This window comes from Stegostoma tigrinum, chromosome 20 (genome assembly GCF_030684315.1).
Source record: "Stegostoma tigrinum isolate sSteTig4 chromosome 20, sSteTig4.hap1, whole genome shotgun sequence".
Classification (NCBI taxonomy): Eukaryota; Metazoa; Chordata; class Chondrichthyes; order Orectolobiformes; family Stegostomatidae; genus Stegostoma; species Stegostoma tigrinum.
Window position 1 is genome coordinate 51031331 of NC_081373.1, and position 20071 is coordinate 51051401.

At 48.8% G+C, this 20071-nt stretch overlaps 1 protein-coding gene across 3 annotated transcripts in view; it reads right to left on the bottom strand.

The window, feature by feature from the left end:
- ank3b (ankyrin 3b) overlaps positions 1 to 20071 on the bottom strand; it is a 372799-nt gene that overhangs the window by 152494 nt on the left and 200234 nt on the right. For all 3 annotated transcript variants that reach the window (XM_059653155.1, XM_059653157.1, XM_059653156.1), the window contains exons 14-19: positions 19959 to 20057; positions 16683 to 16880; positions 14424 to 14522; positions 11732 to 11830; positions 4216 to 4413; positions 2611 to 2709 (exon numbers count right to left, since the gene is read on the bottom strand). In XM_059653155.1, the coding sequence (XP_059509138.1) occupies positions 2611 to 2709; positions 4216 to 4413; positions 11732 to 11830; positions 14424 to 14522; positions 16683 to 16880; positions 19959 to 20057 (792 nt within the window). The remainder of the gene's footprint in view (positions 1 to 2610; positions 2710 to 4215; positions 4414 to 11731; positions 11831 to 14423; positions 14523 to 16682; positions 16881 to 19958; positions 20058 to 20071) is intronic.

Sequence of the window (20071 nt, forward strand, 5' to 3'; positions counted from 1 at the left end):
AAAATTCCAAAGACAAGAAAATAAGTCCTTATTAGATGATTTCCTTCAAAAACCAACGTTAAAGCTGAAGTTATGCTGATGCGAATTTCTAGCTCGCAGAAGAAATTCAAGTATTACTGCAATGTAAATGTAAACACTGCACATTGTTAGGTTCTTATGTACACAAATGAAAAAGTGAAAGAGGTGGGAAGAGGGAGGGAGTGTTGGGGAGTGGGTGGGAGAGTTGGGGAGTGGGAGAGAGAGTTGGGGAGTGGGGGAGAGAGTTGGGGAGTGGGGGAGAGAGTTGGGGAGTGGGGGAGAAAATTGAGGAGTGGGAGAGAGAGTTGGGGAGACAGAGGAAGAGTTGGGGAGAGGGAGGGAGAGTTGGGGACAGGGAGGGAGAGTTGAGGAGTGGGAGAGTGTGTTGGGAAGTGGGAGAATGAGTTGGGGAGCGGGAGACAGAGTTGGGGAGTGGGTGGGAGAGTTGGGGAGTGGGAGAGAGAGTTGGGGAGAGGGAGAGAGAGTTAGGGAGAGGGAGAGAGAGTTGGGGAGTGGGAGAGAGAGTTGGGGAGTGGGAGAGAGAGTTGTGGAGAGGGAGGGAGAATTGGGGAGTGGGAGGGAGAATTGGGGAATGGGAGAGAGTGTTGGGGAGTGTGAGAATGAGTTGGGGAGCGGGAGACAGAGTTGGGGAGAGGGTGGGAGAGTTGGGGAGTGGGAGAAAGAGTTGGGGAGAGGGAGAGAGAGTTGGGGAAAGGAAGAGAGAGTTGGGGAGTGGGAGAGAGAGTTGGGGAGTGGGAGAGAGAGTTGTGGAGAGGGAGGAAGAATTGGGGGGTGGGAGGGAGAATTGGGGAATGGGAGAAAGTGTCGGGGAATGGGAGAGAGTTGGGGAATGGACAGAGACATGGTGAATGGGAGAGAGAGTTGGGGAGTGAGAATGAGTTGGGGAGAGGGAGAGGGAGTTGGGGAGTAGGGGAGAGAGTTGGGGAGTGGGGGAGAGAATTGAGGAGTGGGAGAGAGAGTTGGGGAGACGGATGAAGAGTTGGGGAGAGGGAGGGAGAGTTGAGGAGTGGGAGAGAGTGTTGGGAAGTGGGAGAATGAGTTGGGGAGCGGGAGACAGAGTTGGGGAGAGGGTGGGAGAGTTGGAGAGTGGGAGAGAGTGTTGGGGAGAGGGAGAGAGAGTTGGGGAGAGGGAGGGAGAATTGGGGAGTGGGAGGAGAATTGGGGAGTGGGAGGGAGAGTTGGGGAGTGGGAGAGAGAGTGGGGAGAGGGAGTTGGGGAGTAGGGAGAGAGTTGGGGAGTGGGGGAGAGAGTTGGGGAGTGGGGGAGAGAATTGAGGAGTGGGAGAGAGTGTTGGGGAGATGGAGGAAGAGTTGGGGAGAGGGAGGGAGAGTTGGGGAGTGGGAGGGAGAGTTGGGGAGAGGGAGGGAGAGTTGGGGAGTGGGAGGGAGAGTTGGGGAGTGGGAGGGAGAGTTGGGGAGTGGGAGGGAGAGTTGGGGAGTGGGAGGGAGAATGGGGAGAGGGAGAGGGAGTTGGTGAGTAGGGGAGAGAGTTGGGGAGTGGGGGAGAGAGTTGGGGAGTGGGGGAGAGAATTGAGGAGTGGGAGAGAGAATTGAGGAGTGGGAGAGAGAGTTGGGGAGACAGAGGAAGAGTTGGGTAGAGGGAGGGAGAGTTGGGGACAGGGAGGGAGAGTTGAGGAGTGGGAGAGAGTGTTGGGAAGTGGGAGAATGAGTTGGGGAGAGGGTGGGAGAGTTGGGGAGTGGGAGAGAGAGTTGGGGAGAAGGAGAGAGAGTTGGGGAAAGGAAGAGAGAGTTGGGGAGTGGGAGAGAGAGTTGGGGAGTGGGAGAGAGAGTTGGGGAGTGGGAGAGAGAGTTGTGGAGAGGGAGGAAGAATTGGGGGGTGGGAGGGAGAATTGGGGAATGGGAGAGAGTGTTGGGGAGTGGGAGAAAGTGTCGGGGAATGGGAGAGAGTTGGGGAATGGACAGAGACTCGGTGAATGGGAGAGAGAGTTGGGGAGTGGGAAAGATTTGGGGAGAGGAAGAGAGTGTTGGGGAGGGCAGAGAGAGTTGGGGAGTGGGAAAGAGTTTCAGGAGCAGTCTAACAGGACACTGATAACAAAGTGTGGGGCTGGATGTATACTGACCGGGTCACACAGCATTACATGAGCCTTAAACAGCAGCACTAAGATCGAAGAGTGTTTACTGGCCTCACTCTCTGACGCTCAATCAGAACATTATCAGGATGACACTACATGAAAAAAAGATTTCAACTGCATATGATGAACTGCAAGGGACCTCTCCACGATGTCCTCAACAATATTTATCCTTCAACCAATATTGATATGACAAATTAACATTCCATTAACAGCAGTGAGTACACTTCAAAATCGCTGACAAAGCACTTTGGAGCACCCTGAAGTCAGGAAGGGTTTGTATAAATGTCCTCATTCAGAATTTGAAAACTTTTCTCTGCTTGGTATCTCATACTTCCTGCACTAGCACGGGAACTAAGGCACAAGTATAACGGTTTGAATCATTCCTGCTGGACCCCGGGGTTACTCCGTACATTAGCTCCACAAGTGACAACAAACAAGTGACAAGTGAAAACAAACAGAATACAATGGCAAGTGCGTACCTTGGTTTGTGGGTCGATAGCAGCTCCCTGATTAACCAGCACTTCCGCTACATTCACCCGATCCTCTTGAGCAGCCAAATGAAGCGGTGTCAGACCACTCTGTGAATCCAAGTTACATTCTGTCAACGGTGAAGCCATCTGAGTTTGTAATGCAATTCCCAGTTACTACGCTGGTGGCAACAGTAGAAGCTGTACAGGGAGGATGTTTGCAATGCTGGTCGCCTTGCAGTCTAACTGTGGCTCTGTGCTGATACATACTTAATAGTGGGCCAGGATATTAGTCTTCAACTGCAATACATTCGCCAAGGTTGGAGACACAGATACAAAGGTCTACCTGACTAAAGTGTGACCAAAGCCCTTGAGGACAACTCAACAGTTCCTGGGAAAGCAAGCTGGGAGGCTATGAAATGTGCCATTACTTCAGCGCTGTCCAATAGAACTGCCCCCTGGTCAAGATCTGGCTATCGGAACAGTGGTCCGTGGGAGTGAAGAGTGGACCACGGAGATTCTTCCCAAACCAATTGTAAAGCTGGCCACCTTTGATGGCGAGCTGACAGTGCGAACTCTGGACTGGGTGGGTGGACTTTCATGACCGTATACAGGTTGTGCAAAAACACAACACAGCCGTTGGGAAGGGCAGTGGCTGAGAGGAACGGGCCGAGCCTGCTGAGGTCTAATGCTTACGCAGGCAGCTCCCACTCCAAATGCGGGCACAAGGAGTAGGGCAAGAGCTGACGGAAAGTGAGCACATGGATACTCGGAAGTGAAAGCGGGATGGCAAACTAGGTGAGAAAGAAAATCGGGTGCTGAGCAATTGGACAATCTGTTGCCAACTGTGCTGGTTTGAACTCCCCCCCAAAGATTTTATTTTTTAACTTATTCCAGATCCACTTACCGCTTCCCCATCCCCTGGGCATCTGATTGCCCAAAACCAGCAATGTCCTTTGGTTGAAATGAGTGCGGATGGTTGTTTCTGGCCTCCAGCAATGTTTATGGGTGTCTGTATGGGTTAGACACTCCTGTAGGCTCTACCCTTCCCCTTCTGGCCATGATATGGTGAGAGGGTGCAACTTATCATGAGGAAGATCAAATCTGAGCTTCACCAATCCACGGCAAAAGGCGTTGGTACAGCTCAAGGACATTGCTTGCCTAAGTAATGCCAGTCCCTCCAGTCGATAGTGTCTTCGAAATGACGCCGAAGTCACCATCAATGGAGCAGTTGGTGGCTGGAGCAGAGAGGTCATGTCACGCAGGAACTAAATGGCTATGGAGACAGCACATTCACAATGTGATCCCTTGAGGGAATCGAAGAGGGGAATCCTCCTGAGTATCTTTTTCCTTCATTTACCCAGTGAGGCCCTTTGTTTCGCAGCCTCTCCCTGGAGCTGAGCAGGCCTGTGGAAACAGACTGTTGGGGAGTCGGAACTTGGAGTACTCCAGCAGCATACAGGGTGCTGGTCACTTTTGAGAGCTCCCCATGCAATGGAGCAGGGCACGCGGGAGCAGTGGAAACGTATTGTGACACCGGAGCAAAATCTGTCAGGAAATAGAGCAACGAACGAGCTGAAGCAGAGTGTGGAGGAACGGTGCCGGCAGGTCACCAACCTTGTTTCCCAGGTTCACATCTGCGTTGCGGGTCAGGAGCAAGGAGACCATGTCCACATGTCCCTCCTGAGCAGCTAGGTGCACGGGCGTAATGCCTTGTTTGGTCACAGTGTTGGTATCCGCGCCATACTCCAGCAGGGTCGTCGCAATGTCCATCTGATTCTTCTTGGCAGCTATGTGCAGGGGCGTGTAGCCATTCTACAAAACAGTCAAAGGAAAGAAAAGAGGCCATGCTCACCGGTAATAAGGAGTTTCAGGTAGTTCAATGCATCAGTTACCCTGCAAGGTGTCAGAACTGGGTTTCAACTTATGCACACTCTCACTGTTGAAGTGCAGAAAACACTCCCTTTCCCTCTCGTTTTATCCTTCTGGCTCCCGAGAAAATGTTTCTTAAATTCACACTCTGCATAACTCATTGGATAACCATCTCACCCTATTGCATAGGGCCTCCAACCCACTGGTACTGTCTTGGGAGTCTCTAGGAATGCAGAAGATCAGAAACAACCCGTGAGGGGCATTTAAAGAAAAAAAAAACTGGATTTTTGAAAAGGTTTCTCAATGCACAACTGTTAAAGGATCAGAAATAGAAAAAGTGTTGTCTGACTGACAGTAAACGTCTATGTGACTAGCGAAGTTACATTACTCACTGCTGAAATCCACAGCTACCAACATTCTGTACATTAGTATTGAGCAGAAACTCAACTGGACTGGCCATCTTAACTCTGAGGCTTCAAAAGTCGATCAGAGGCTAGGAATATTATTACAGTGATTAACTCGCCTTCTGACTCCCACCATCTTACCCACCATCTAAAAAGCACAGGTCAGGAATGTTGTGGAATACTCTCCAAATGTCCATTTGAACGCAGGGTAAACAAGGCTAACCCACCCCCTCACCAACCCCCACCCCTCACTAACCCTACACCCACACAATATCCCAACCCCTCACCATACTCCACACCCACACAATATTCCACCACCTCACCAACCCCCACCCCCACCCCCTCACTACAGTCCACACCCACACAGTATCCCACCCCTTCACCAACCCCTACCCCCACACCATACTCCACACTCACACAATATCCCACCCCCTCACCATACTCCACACCCACACAGTATCCCAGCCCCTCACCAACCCCCACCCCTACTCCCTCACTATACTCCACACCCACACAGTATCCCATCCCCTCACCGTATCCCATTCCCACTATACAGCCCATCCACCACATTACACATTCACTCCTTCTCTCACCACCGTAGCATCTACAAGGGGCACTGAAGAAACTTACCAGTAGCTCACAGCACCTTCCAAACCCTTACGCTCTACCACCTTAAAGGACAAGGGCAGCAGATGCACAGGGACACTACCAGTTCCAGGTTCCCCTCCAAACCATATGCCACCCTGACTTTGCACTGTATTGTTGTTCTTTCCCTGTCACTGGTTCACAAGTCAAAATCCTGGAACTCCTTCCCTAACAGCAATGCGGCTCTACCTGTTCCCCATGGGCTGCAGCAGTTCAAGAAGGCAGCTCAATACTACCTTCCAAGGGGTAATTAGGGATGGATTATAAATGCTGGCCCAGCCAGAGACACCCACATCCCATAAAAGGATAAATAGTCTGTTAGTTGTCCTTTTGGTGTAGAAAGGCAGTGTCCAACTTCTATGGCTACGATGGGCAGCCAATGGTGGGAGGGTGGGCTGTAGCAGTCAGGGCCAGGCAGTCATGTGATGGCAGCCCCAGGAAGCTTTCCAACCAGAGTAGCTGATCCTAGTGCAACATACAGTATCCAACACGACCAATCAGGATCTCCGTTTCAGGCACCATTTTAAACATCCTCAAATTTCAAATGGCTCAGAGGCTCAAAACAGTTGCTCATGGGTAATCTGGAACATCCTTGCGACATCAGTCTGCCCTGAACTTCCACTCAAATTCTCGAGAATAACTGACTGGGATCCAACAAACTGGACCAAATAAAAACCAACCTGTGAGGACAGCGCAAAGCTGCGGGCTTTGTTGTTGACGATACAGTTCGCAATAAGTGGCAGCAATTTGAAACAGAATATCTTCAATCTGCTTAATAGATACGAGACTGAACAGGCAGATAGAACATTTTCATCAAGGTAAATAAATTCACATATATCTAAATACCAAGAGGAGCACTGAAAAAAAACACATCAGGTGACAGACCGAGAAAGCAGCACAGACAAGAAATACTGAGAGAGACACTGATGAAGACAAAGAGATTGACGGAGATTTAAACACAGAGAGAGAAGTATAGGGCAGCGGGCTGAGCAGAATATGTTCAGTTCATAGTCTGTCAGGAGTTGTCGATCTAGATCGATGACCAGGTATCAAACACAGAGCCCAATTCCTATTCAGCTGATGCAGCTTCTAACTGGTTCAAATGACAGAAAGTGGAGAGGTTTTCAGTCAGATGGCCAATGGACAGCCAGGGAGGTTCTTAAATACAGTGCATTATTTCAGCAAGTTTATAAACATATTCAGAGCCTGAGTGCTAGTTATTGTTACTTTCATAGGAAGAGACTGCAGTAAGTGAGAACAGATTGAAGTGCTTTCGTCTTTCTGCTAATCTATTCTTTCTTTCATTATCTGATGCATTCATGCCACAAAAGTATGTTCTTTCTATTTACTCATTCACGGGATGAGGGTGTCACTGGCTAGACCAGCATTTATTACCCATCCCTAAGAGTCAACCATATTGCTGTGGGGTCACAGTCGCATATGGGCCAAAGCAGGTAAGAATAACAACTTTAGTGAAAATCAAATATTTTTAACGTTTCCACGAAATAACTTTGCTTTCCCTCTCTGGAAAGTCGGGAGAATGAGGAGGAACTGAAAATCTTCCACGCACAAGGAGTATCAATCGTCGTGTGAAAGCAAGTTCCGTGGTTTCCAGCCATGGGTCACTGCTACATTTGGCCGCCTGAGAATGACCAAACTGCCGTGATGAGATACACAGGAGCATGAGATTTCTCATAGGTCATCTGCAACAGTCGGAAAGACATGTAGCGTCGAGACAAATTCCATTTTGGTAAAAGCAGCCCTGGCACTTTAGGAAAAACTGGAAAGTTTCCCTGATGAATCTCCCACCTCAGATTTTGTAGCAGCCGCAATTTACATCTGTGTCAGTTGCAAAGAGGCAAATGACCAAGCGTCAGTCATCATCAAACCTCTTGGCTCAAAGTTTGCGGAGTTCACATGTGGAAGGCTAAAGGAAGAAAACAGCAGTGTATTCTCCACTGAAGATGAACTAGCTGAGAGTGAAGTGGAAGCAGAGCGCTAGTCATTAAATCAATGTGGTAAAGCATTCAGCAAAGCAAGTGTGCTGCTCAATCAGAAATAAAAGCAGCAAACTGTTTTCCCAGAGCTGAAAGCTTGGGCAGGTCACAAAGTGAGCCTGCTAGAGACAATTAAAGTGTTAAGCCACGGAGCTGAATGTTATCAGCCAAGGGATTGTGTAATGAGAAAAGCCTGCAATGGGTGAATTTTTCCACCTTAAAAACCATAAGAGGAAAAGAACCTGGATGTTTGCAGGATGAGCAGAGGACATAATATTCAGAGTGGTGAAAGGCAAATTTTAAGACGTTGGAAGTATCTTCTCCTTACAAATACTGCATTAAATGGGAGTCTGAGACAATGGTGAGGCTAGAAATCATTGAAGGCACAGCTGCATGCTGTGTTGGGAGTGGTTTTCAATGGGGATGGTATGCATTTTCCTTATTTGCACTGGGGACCCCTTCTGATTCTATCCAATTTTGTTGCCTCAGACAATAACTCTCTGACTTCAGTGAAAATCAAAGCCCAAACAGAATCCTTCAAAGAAATGCATTTTGATGACAATGTTCGGGATTTAACTTGAACTCTTCATGAGACCCATCTCTCCCTTGTCTGATCTCATCATTATTTACAGTGAGGTGTGACTGGGCACACAGTTGTTGTCATCCTCGGGCATTGCTTTTGGGAGAGAGGTCGAGGAATGCAGGCCTGGGGGTCATGAACACTTGGAGGAAGGGCAAGTTTTAATATGGGGAAGGGGGACTGGGTATAAACTCTGAATAAAATGGAAGCAAGTCAAACCAGCTCCAACCTGCAGATCTCTGGGCATGAGAGAGACTGAACAGGATGGGGGAATGGGCCACAGCATGGCAGTGCCGAGGAAACACATTGCTATTCTTGATTTGACCCTTTCCAGGTTTAACTACAACAGGCTGCGACTAGGCTGGGGATGGCTCAACACCATTCGTAGGCCTGAGGGGGCAGAATGGTTTCCCCAGCAAAGAGATCCCTTATCAGATGCCTCTTCCTGCGGAGTGAGGGATTCAGCACTTTTCCCTCTTCCCCATGGCAAGGGGGTTTCAGCCCGTGTGAGTGGGGCCTAGCTGATCCTACAGGCTCACTTCCCGTTAAACCTAGGCAGGGCAAGGCAGGCTTCCAGATGGTATCAATCCCATTGCTCAAGAATTTTTGCACTTTTTTTTCTCTGAGAGACGTTATTACACACCTTTGGAACAGGTGGGACTTGAACCTGGGGCCTCCTGGTCCAGGGATAGGGACATTACCATTGTGCCACCAGGGCTTATCTTGCAAAACTTGAATTTGACTACGTGAGACATTCAAGAATGTCCCTCCAAATTCCTATCTCATTCCCACCTTGTCTTTCTGCTCTTCATGCCCCATGAGTGTTGCTTCACCTCCAGCACAGAGTACAAAATGTCTTCCAGCACCACACACTACCATTTTACTTGCTACAGATTCATGAGTGGGCAGAACTGTGGCAGGTGGATGTCAATAGTGGGGAAGAGCAAGTGCACTTTGGATCTAAGAAAGACATTCCAGTGTATTTTCTAAATGCAAAGCTAGGAGCTGTGGATGAGAGGAGAGATGTAGGAGTCCAAGTAAAGTCAAGGCCATTAGCCATTGTCTACAATGGACCGGGGGCATCTCTCTGAATGGTTGCACATAGATTGAGGGCCACCATTTCACATCAAGTCTTGGGCAAGACCAGGAAGCAGATCTCCATAAACTACCAGAGTCATATGGAGTCATATTAGCCACTGGGGTGTTCATGTATCTCCCAGCAGCCATCTAACCAACTGAGCTAACCATCACACCCATTCACTGCTGAGTACAGGACCCACTAAAAGTGTGTCACTAGATCCAAAACATAATTTCTAAGAACGGTGGCCTTTAAGACAAGGCAATTGGATTATCCAAGATAACAAAGTGTAGGGCTGGATGAACACAGCAGGCCAAGCAGCATCTTAGCAGCACAAAAGCTGACGTTTCAGGCCTAGACCCTGCTGTGTTCATCCAGCTCCACACTTTGTTATCTCAGATTCTCCAGCATCTGCAGTTCCCATTATCTCTGGATTATCCAGGGTTGGACGTTACGCTGCAGTTATTCAACGTTTTGGCTAGGTTTTGTATCTGGGTTCATGCTGTTAATTGAGAGTATTTTCGGGAAGGTTTGAGTGGTCCTGGAAGGTCTGTCATGTAGATTCATCAGAATACTGGGCTAAACGGGATGATTTGAGAGAACTGGTACATCCCCTTGAGTATAGAAGATAAGGATGATTTGATTGAGGGGTTTAAGAGGATTGGAGAATATGATAAGCTGTTTCATTTGTTCTGTGCAGGGGGCATTGAGGGAGGTCTTCCGGCACAGAGGGAACAAAGCGTTCAAATTTGAGCTTGACTGTTCTCTGGCACCAAGACAGGTAAATCAATTTAAAATGCATATCACTGACATCAATGTATCCTCATTCTTTGGTAGCATGTCAATTCGTTCCAGTATGCTGGCCCTTTAAGTGTTTTGCGTAGCTATAACCACAGGGTACCTTAAAGTGGCCAGGCCTGCATTTGCAGCCACACAGCTCAGAAAGAGAACTGGCTGAGATCTAATTCAAAGGCGATCGAATTAAAGTAGTTATCCTACTCCGCATGAATGAAGAGTTGAAACTGGCAACAGGGCAGGGAGAAGCACATAGGTCAGGAATGAAAGCCACACAATAAGGTACCGGTTTCAGGTTGAGCTATAGTTTATTTGCATCCACAAGGTGTATATAACACTGATCTGAATGTCACAGGATTGACACAAGCTGAACTGCATGCAGGGTTTCACCTGAACCGAGCCTTTCAAAGTTTCACTCTGTTCTACCTGCCTTTGAAAGGTGAGAAGTAGAGTAGTCATGGCCATAATCATCTTTAATAAGAGTTGAAATAACAGGACATTAACTCAGCTGATACAATCTCTTGCCCACTATAATCCCTTACAAGTTTCCAAAATCTGCATGCATTATCTGTCACAACATCCGCATCAACACAATCTACCAATTCTGAGCATTAAGATGATGAATAAATTACAGGACACAACATTCTTGGAGTGATATCCACAGCGAGTTACAGGTTATAGGCTACCTGTTTATTGAGCTAATGGCCTTTTTACTCTGTGATGTGGGGTTCCCGTCAACGGTGCAATCAACCAGTAATGAGAGGACATTCTGACATTCTCTCCATCTTGGACTTACAGGCATTTGCAAGCAAACCAGTTTGAGGTTGTTGACTTGCTCACTGGTTTCTGTACAGACATTTTGTCACCATGCTCAGTAACATCATCAGTGCTGCTTCTGTTGAAGCAATGTTGTTCTACTCTGCATGGTATTTATATGAAACTGTCTGTTGAGGTGTTTTGAATCATTTCTGCTTCTTTTTTGCAAGGACTTGGAGATGGGGTCTGATTCCACATGTTTATTGATGGGTAGAGAGCCAGGCCTTTAGGAATTCCTGTGTCTATGGTTGGCTTGAGCTGGGATGGTCATGTCCCAGTTAAATTGATCGCCTTCATTGCCCAAATGTACCGAGACGAAGGATTGAAATGACACAACAAACCTTCCCTCAGTTCAGTGCACTCGAACATGAAGGCCATCAGTTTAACTGGGACGACGTGACCATCCTAGCTCAAGCCAACCATAGACACACACGGGACTTCCTCAAGGCTTGGTTCTCCACCCCTCAATAAACACGTGGAATTAGACCCCATACCCAAACTCTTGCACAAAAGAACCGTAAATAACACAAAACACCTCAACAGAACAGATCCTACAAATTTCAAACATAGTAGAACCACACCACTTCAACAGAGGCCTAGCAAGGTGATGAACTGTCTGAACGAGAACGAACCAGCTCGGTGAGCAAGACAACAGCCTCACCCACCACGCCAGCTACAAATCTTTGCAAGGACCTTAAATAAGTTTGAAAACAAAACACAAATGCATGCCCATTTCATTTAATTCCCACATAATTTCAGATTAAACCCACCAATCCTTCAAACTCTGATTGCTACAACAGGTTTTGTGAGATAAACTCCCAGAGAGAGGTCTGGGTCGGTACAATTGGATGAAAAGCCACCACGTTCTCAGTACACAAACCCCACACTAGTATCATTCACTGCACTGGCTCTTAGTTCCCACATCCTTGCTGTATGTACACTGTACCTTTGCTGTTGCATGCGGGGAGGCTCCTTGGTCCAGTAACAGAAGGGCCACTTTCTGGTTGTCATAGTGAGCTGCCACATGCAGAGGGGTCAGGCCACTCTGAGAGGAAGAGACATGGGAAAAAGGCTATTGGTGAGTTAAGGCAATCAAATCAGCAATCTCTTACAATAAACGCAACTCAAAATTATCACCTGTTAATGAACTGACTGAATGGCCAACTTTCATACAGTTGTCTTGACATAACAAATGTTTTGCATCCACCATACCAATGACATCTCAGCTCTCAAGGTTTATGCCTAGACCTCTCCCCATCTCTTCAGCTCTTCCTCCCCCGACTCCTGCTTAAAAATCAATCTTCCGGCAATCTGTCCTCATATCTCTTTGACACACCCCGCACCATTCTGTGTTCACAAAATCTCAACTGCGCAAAAGAGGCCAGTCAGTCCATTTCGACCCACAAAAGAGCATCCCACCCAATCTCTGTAAATGCAACCGCTAATCCACCTAGCCTGCAAATCCCTGGAAACTATGGCCAATCCACCTAACTTTGGGAGGAAATTGTAGCACCCAGACACAGGCACGAGGAGTATGTGCAAACTCCACACAGACAGATGCCCGAGGCTGGAATCAGACCCAGGTCCCTGGCGATGTGAGGTGGCAGTGCTAACCACTGAGCCACCCATTCTGAGATGTGTCAACTGATTCAGATGGATATACTACCACTGCACAGAGTGAACAAACTGCACTAAGCCAAACAGGCTCAGCCTATACAGTGAAGACTTGTACTTGATTGTGCAAAGACACACAGGGACAGAGGGTGGAGGAGCGCAGAGACTCGGGAGGGGCTTGGAGGGCCAGAGCAGAGAATGAAGACACTTGAACTCAAGGATGTGAACTTTCGTTTTAAACCCAAGGAGCTGATTGGGAGGATATGGTAGTTCAGTATGCCCACACATTTTAAGCCAGCAGAATTTGGGGTGTCTACTTGAACAAGGCTACAGATGTTGGGCATAACAAGGTGTAGAGCTGAATGAACACAGCAGGCCAAGCAGCATCAGAGGAGCAGCAAGGCAGTGGTTTATGCTGTTAGCCAGAGCTGGGAAAAGGTACAAAGTAGTGATGATTTTGGGCAGCTTCAGGCAGGTCTCAGGTGAGGCGGACTACTCCAATCTCTCAGTTCAGTTGGTGTCACTGTAACATTGCTGTCAGGCGAGATACTGAGTTGATGCATCTAATAGATTGGACTCAATAGTCTAACAAGAGCACTGTGTACATTCTGAGCTCTTTCAATGCCTCATGTGCTCAGACATTTCACAGAATCCGTACAGCATGGAAACAGGCCCTTTGGCCCAAAAAGTCCACACTGACCCCCAAGGCATCTCACCCACACCCATCCCCTAATCTACACATCTCTGAATACTACGGGCAATTTAGCATGGCTGATCCACCTAGTCTGCACATCTTTGGACTGTGGGAGGAAACCGGAGCACCCGGAGGAAACCCACGCAGACAAGGGGAGAATGTGCAAACTCCGCACAGTCACCGAGAGTGGAATGGAACCCAGGTCCCTGGTGCTGTGAGGCTGCAGTGCTAACCATGGAGCCACCGTGCCGCCCCATGATCAGGACGAATGGTTGTTCCCTCACCACATACATCATTCTATTAGCTTCTTCCTTTAGGGAATAACAATTGATGGATTTCTGACCGGAGTACGTTTGAATCAGAGGTTCCAAAGGACACAGGCAAATTCTACAATCCACAAAATATTTCAGCTTCAATACAGCTGAACAATTAACACTGACTGGATGCTGTAGTGAATAGAACAAGGTCAGCCAGGTGGATCTCATACAATATCAGTTCCCTGATTGGGGCTGTTAATCTGGTCCAATCAGGGAGCCCTGGCTGACAGATAGAAACAGGAACATCTGGGTTTTTGCTCACTCTATGAGCCAACTCTGAGGGAGCTGGATCTTATACAATGCATATGTAGATAAAGGGGGGTTGCTTGGTGGCAGGACTCTGGCCTTTGTAAAATTATTTCAGATATTTGATTGGGAAGGGTCAACTCAGGAGGGTTCTATGTTCTACGTTCTAGAGCAAGGGGAGGATCAGCTGACTCCAGGGTGCTGAGCTCAATTGTAACAGTTGCATGTGCTTGAGATTAATTCAGCAAAATGTTGACCTTCCTGATCTCTATTTACTTTCACACCCGGAGATGCACTCACTCGGTTCAGCACAGCTAAAGATGAAATGAAGATTTGCATTGACATAATGCTTTTCCAAACACCAGACTTTACAATGTGCTATGCTTTTTGAGGTCTAGTCACTGCTCTGAAGTAGGAAACAAGGCAGGCCCAATTTGTGCACAGCAAGCTCCCACAAATAGCGAGTGATAGTGACCAGAGAATGTCTTTCCCTGGCGCTGTTCGAGGCATAAATACTTCCCAGGACACCAGGGCTCAACCAGTGCCAGGCATCTTTTACACTGCACTGAGAGGTCAGTCACGTTTCTGATTTAATGCCTCATCTGAAATGAGACACCTCCAACAAGGCAATGCTCTCTCAATTTCGTTCTGCAGTGTCAGCCTAGTCTCTAAAACACACGGCCTTTATTTCAGTGGGAGTGCTGTCACTGAGGCACACCTGATATGGCATTAAAAACAGTTTAAAGCACAATTCCACCAATTATTACCTTTCCAGAAGCATTGGGAGATGCAAATTTCTGAAGCAAAAGGTTGGCCACCTCCAATCTCCCGTACTTGGCAGCCACGTGGAGAGGGGTGAATCCTTTCTGTAATGAGCAAATGCACAGGGATCCATTAGTAGGTCCATATCTATGGGTTCCATGCTAGAGCATCAGCAATAATTACACCAAATGGCATAGCAAGCTTGTCAGATCACATTACACCTCCTATTATTAAAGTATTTATGGGCAGCAAGTCCACAGACAACTCAACATTTCGCAGTTATTGTAGAAGTAGGACAGGTTGAGGTGATTCAGCTATTCGAGCCTGCTCCCATTCCTCAACTGGATCATTGCCATAATTCCGTTCAACTCCATTGACCTCCCAGAATTCCCTTTGCCTTGTACTGTTCACCATTCCAGTGTGGACATCTCCCTTAACTGACCACTGTGTCCAGAGCCTTTTGGAGGATGTGAGTTAGAGATATCTACCAGTTACATGGATATCATTAATGGGGAAAACTTTTAGCAAGTATCTGATGGAAAGTGGCAAGAACGCAGCTCACCAACACCTCCTCAAGGGCAACTAGGGATGGACAATAAATGATGATCAGTCAACGTTATATGAAAAATATGAAAAATGAAAAATAAAATAGATTAATTGAACAGTGCAGTTAATCCTTTTATTTAAGCCATTAAACACGTAAGGATTGGTTGAGTGACTAAGGAGTTATGTCCCCACGTTCTACTGCAATAACATTAGCAAATTCAAGCAGTCAGCTAAACCAATGCAAATGATTGCGGGATTCTAAATGAAATAATTCAAAGCCAAAATCACCCAGAGACAGTAAGAACTGCCGATGCTGGAGTCTGAGATAACACAGTGTGGAGCTGGAGGAACACAGGCAGTAGGAAACAAGGCAGGCCCAATTTGTGCACAGCAAGCTCCCACAAATAGCGAGTGATAGTGACCAGAGAGCGTCTTTCCCTGGCGCTGTTTGAGGCATAAATACTTCCCAGGACACCAGGGCCCAACTAGCTCCAGGCATCTTTTACACTGCACTGAGAGGTCAGTCAGGTTTCTGATTTAATGCCTCGTCTGAAATGAGACACCTCCAACAAGGCAATGCTCTCTCAATTTCGTTCTGCAGTCCTCCTGCTGTGGGTTGACCCACAATGCTCTTAGTGAGGGAATTCCAGGATTTTGGCCCAGTAACAGTGAAGGAACGGCGGCGTATTTCCAAGTCAGGATGGGGAGTGGCTTGGAGGTGGTGGTGTTCCCATATATCTGCTGCCCTTATCCTTCGAGATGGAAGTGGTCATGGGTTTGGAAGGTGAATGCCTGCAGTGCATCTTGTAGATGGTACACACCGCTGCTACTGAGTGTCGGTGGTGGAGGGAGTAGATGCTTGTGGATGTAGCGTCAATCAAGCGGGCTGGATGGTGCCAAGCTTCTTGAGTGTTGTTGGGGCTGTACTCATCCAGGCAAATGGGGAGTATCCCATCACGCACCTGGCTTTGTAGATGGTGGACAGGCTTTGCGGAGTCAGGAGCTGAGTTCCTGGCTGCAATACTCCCAGCTTCTGGCCTGCTCTTGTAGCCATTGTGTTTATGTGGTGAGTCCAGTTGAATTTCTGGTGTGTGAGGTTTCTAACCTCAAGGACATTGACAGTTAGGGATTCAGTGATGCTAACACAATTGAATGCCAGGAGGCAGTAGTTAGATTATGGTCACATGTACCAAGTTACAGTGAAAAGGATTGTTTTGTGTGCTAAGCCGACAACTCATACCTTACATCAGGCTAATAGAAGAGGATGCAGAATAAAATGTTACAGCCACAGAAAAGGTGCATAGAACATAGAACATAGAAAAGTACAGCACAGTACAGGCCCTTCGGCCCACGATGTTGTGCCGTGGAATAATCCTAATCCAAATATAAAATAACCTAACCTACATTCCCCTCAATTCACTGCTGTCCATGTGCATGTCCAGCAGTTGCTTAAATGTCACTAATGACTCCGCTTCCACGACTACCACTGGTAAACTATTCCATGCGCTCAACTCTCTGGATGAAGAACATCCCTCTAACGTCTCCTCTATACCTTTCTCTTAACACCTTAAAACTATGACCCCTCGTGGCAGTCAATCAGAGAGAGATCAAATTCTCACGCACTCTGGGTGCTATCGCAGGTGCTATCTCCCCAGTAACACTGTCCACCCACCACTCTCCCCGCCATGACGGACCCTGTAAGAGTTCAGCGTATGTACCTTGGTGTTCACAGACAGCGAAGCGCCCTGTTCCAGAAGAACCGAAGCCACGTCTTCATGGCCTTCCCTGGCCGAGATGTGCAGTGGGGTGTAACCAGAGGTGGTTGCTGCATCTGGAGAGGCCCCATGCTGTAACAACTGCTGCACAATGTCAGCCTTGCCCAGGCGCGACGCAATGTGCAATGGGGTCTGGTCATCCTGCAGGGGGCAAAGAGAGCAAGATGGCGACTCAATACCCAGTCCAACTGTGAAATAAAAACCCCACAAAACAGGCATGCTCGCCGAACAGAACACTGGCCTGACTGAGGTAAGGTTTGGGCTATAGAACCCAAATCCACAGTGCGGAAGCAGGCCATTCGGCCCATCATGTCCACACCAACCCTCCAAAGAGAATATCCAGATTCACCTCCCGACTCCATCCCTGTAACCCTGCATTTCCCACGGCCAATCCACTTACCCCACACATCCCTGGACACGATGGGTAACTTAGAATGGCCAGTCTACCTAACACGCGCATCCCTGCACAAGAACAGAGAGGACACCCACACATCACGCGAGGGTGGAATCGAATCCAGGTCCCTGGCGCTGGGGGACAGCAGTGCCAGCAACTGAGCCACCGTGCCGAGCACATGAGACCGTGACTGAGTAGAATTTTATTTCTGCACTAAGCACCAGAAACACAAACAATGTTTCCTGGAGCCCACGTGGAACATAACAGGAAAGTTGATAACGACATTCTGTCATCTCCTCTTTGAGACTTACGCACAAAATGCCTTTGCTAACCCTGTCCCCGAAGTTATCTGTCCCTCGTTTAACAGCGGCATTGCCATACTCTGGAATTCTGGTGCCATGTGGGAGGAGCAGCGATTTTGAGAGAAGACCATCGATCCCCCACCAGAAAAAAACCAGAACATTTGGCATGAATGCTCCATCAAGTCGAGTCCATTTTCAGGAGTGGTGGGTTACGGTGTCACCTGCTAAGTATCAGGAACCTTTCTCCCTGTTCTCATCCCCGAAACTGAGTCAGACGCTCCAGTGAGGTCGCCATAACACCACCACCAGCAGACGTAGGCCATTCAGCGCATCGGCTCTGCTCCACCTTTCAATCAGAGCGTAGCTTTTGTACAGAGATTGTCAAAACACTTCCACTGACTGTCTACCACATTTCCAATGGCCATCAGTGACTGCACCGTGGGCAACCAGCAGCCCAGTGCGGAGTGGGGGTTAGGGCCCAGTGCGGATTGGGGGAAGGGCCCAGTGCGGAGTGGGGGTTAGGGCCCAGTGCGGATTGGGGGAAGGGCCCAGTGCGGAGTGGGGGGTAGGGCCCAGTGCGGAGTGGCGGGTAGGGCCCAGTGCGGAGTGGGGGTTAGGGCCCAGTGCGGAGTGGGGGGTAGGGCCCAGTGCGGAGTGGCGGGTAGGGCCCAGTGCGGAGTGGGGGGTAGGGCCCAGTGCGGAGTGGCGGGTAGGGCCCAGTGCGGAATGGGGGTTAGGGCCCAGTGCGGAATGGGGGTTAGGGCCCAGTGCGGAGTGGGGGGTAGGGCCCAGTGCGGAGTGGCGGGTAGGGCCCAGTGTGGAGTGGCGGGTAGGGCCCAGTGCGGAGTGGGGGGTAGGGCCCAGTGCCGAGTGGGGGCTAGGGCCCAGTGCCGAGTGGGGGGTAGGGCCCAGTGCGGAATGGGGGGTAGGGCCCAGTGCAGAGTGGGGGGTAGGGCCCAGTGCAGAGTGGGGGTAGGGCCCAGTGCCGAGTGGGAGCTAGGGCCCAGTGCCGAGTGGGGGCTAGGGCCCAGTGCGGAGTGGGGGTTAGGACCCAGTCCAGAATGGGGGCAAGGGCCCAGTCCAGAGTAGGGGTTAGGGCCCAGTGCGGAGTGGGGGCTAGGGCCCAGTGCAGAGTGGGGGCTCGGGCCCAGTGCGGAGTGGGGGCTCGGGCCCAGTCCAGAGTAGGGGTTAGGGCCCAGTGCGGAGTGGGGGCTACGGCCCAGTGCGGAGTGGGGGCTATGGCCCAGTGCGGAGTGGGGGCTACGGTCCAGTGTGGAGTGGGGGCTCGGGCCCAGTGCGGATTGGGGGTTAGGTCCCAGTCCAGAGTAGGGGTTAGGGCCCAGTCCAGAGTAGGGGTTAGGGCCCAGTGCGGAATCAGGGGGCAGTCAGTGGTCAATAGGCCCTTTGTGCATGTTTGCTGTGGAAAGTCCTTGGATTTAGACTGTGATGTTTGCTTTTTTTAAGAATCCAGCTCAGTAGGGTCGATCAGTCTACTTGATGCCTCTATTGACAGGGAGACACTGCACAGACCTTTATTTTACTGCATTACTTGAATCATGCTTTTGAAAATATAACAGCGTGGCCCATTCTACTGAAGAATTACCCACAGCATCCCTGCACGGCTAGCCCTCCCCGACCGTACATTTCTGCTGGGTCGACTGCCGAGCAGAAATCTCTTATTTTAGCATCCGGTAACATTATTGTGGCCTGTTAAGTAAGAAACACATAACACATCCCAGCAGCCCAATGTTTAGCCCAGAATCGCACCAATCTATCCACTCACAAAGTTCCTGTCTCCTGCCACCTCTATCTATATACATCCCCCCAGATAAATCAGCTCATCCGATCCCTTCTCCCTCAAAATCACCTTTCTATCTGCTAAATTTCCATGAAAGTTTTGGATCATCGGCAAAACTACCCCCGGGATGTCCCATTCCAGTCATCATTGAAGTACGCAGTCCTGTTGATAAGAAACGTTGTCTTCTGTTGCTGAGTTTGCTGTGAGTGTTCTCAGTGATACCTGTACTCTCTGTAACATTTCTGAACAGTGTCTCTTGCCGTTATCTTTCCCTGCTCTGGACAGTAGGTTGACCGGCCTGCAGGTCCAGCCTTAAATATACTGTTTTATTTCAATACTGGAGCTACATTCGTCAACTGGTGCCTGTCAAGAGGCGTGACAGCAGTATTTAATTAGTTCTGTTTCCTGGTGAAATATTTTCAGAGGCTGCTACGTTGAATCAGTCTCCAAATTAAGTCAGAACTGTTGTATCTAAAGGGCTATTGTGCTTCCTGAATAGGATTCAGACCATATGGAAACAAGGGTCTATGATGTGGTGATATTTTCCACATAAGCCATACAGTAAGCTTTATAAAACAGTGTCGAGGCTGACATCACAGTTTGGAACAACAAAGTCTCTTGGGCCTTTCCTCTCTTCCCTGAAATAGTTCTTTAATTTCACTTTGACCAGAAGCCTTGGTGAACTGGGCTGTTTCCAATGCGCAGTGTCATCTGGTTTTCTTTACCTTCGCTTTGGCCTCCACCTGAGCCCCGTTCTGGACGAGATGACGGACCACGTCTGCTTGGCCTGCCCTGGCAGCCATATGTAGGGCTGTTTCCCCTCTCTGAAATACAGAAG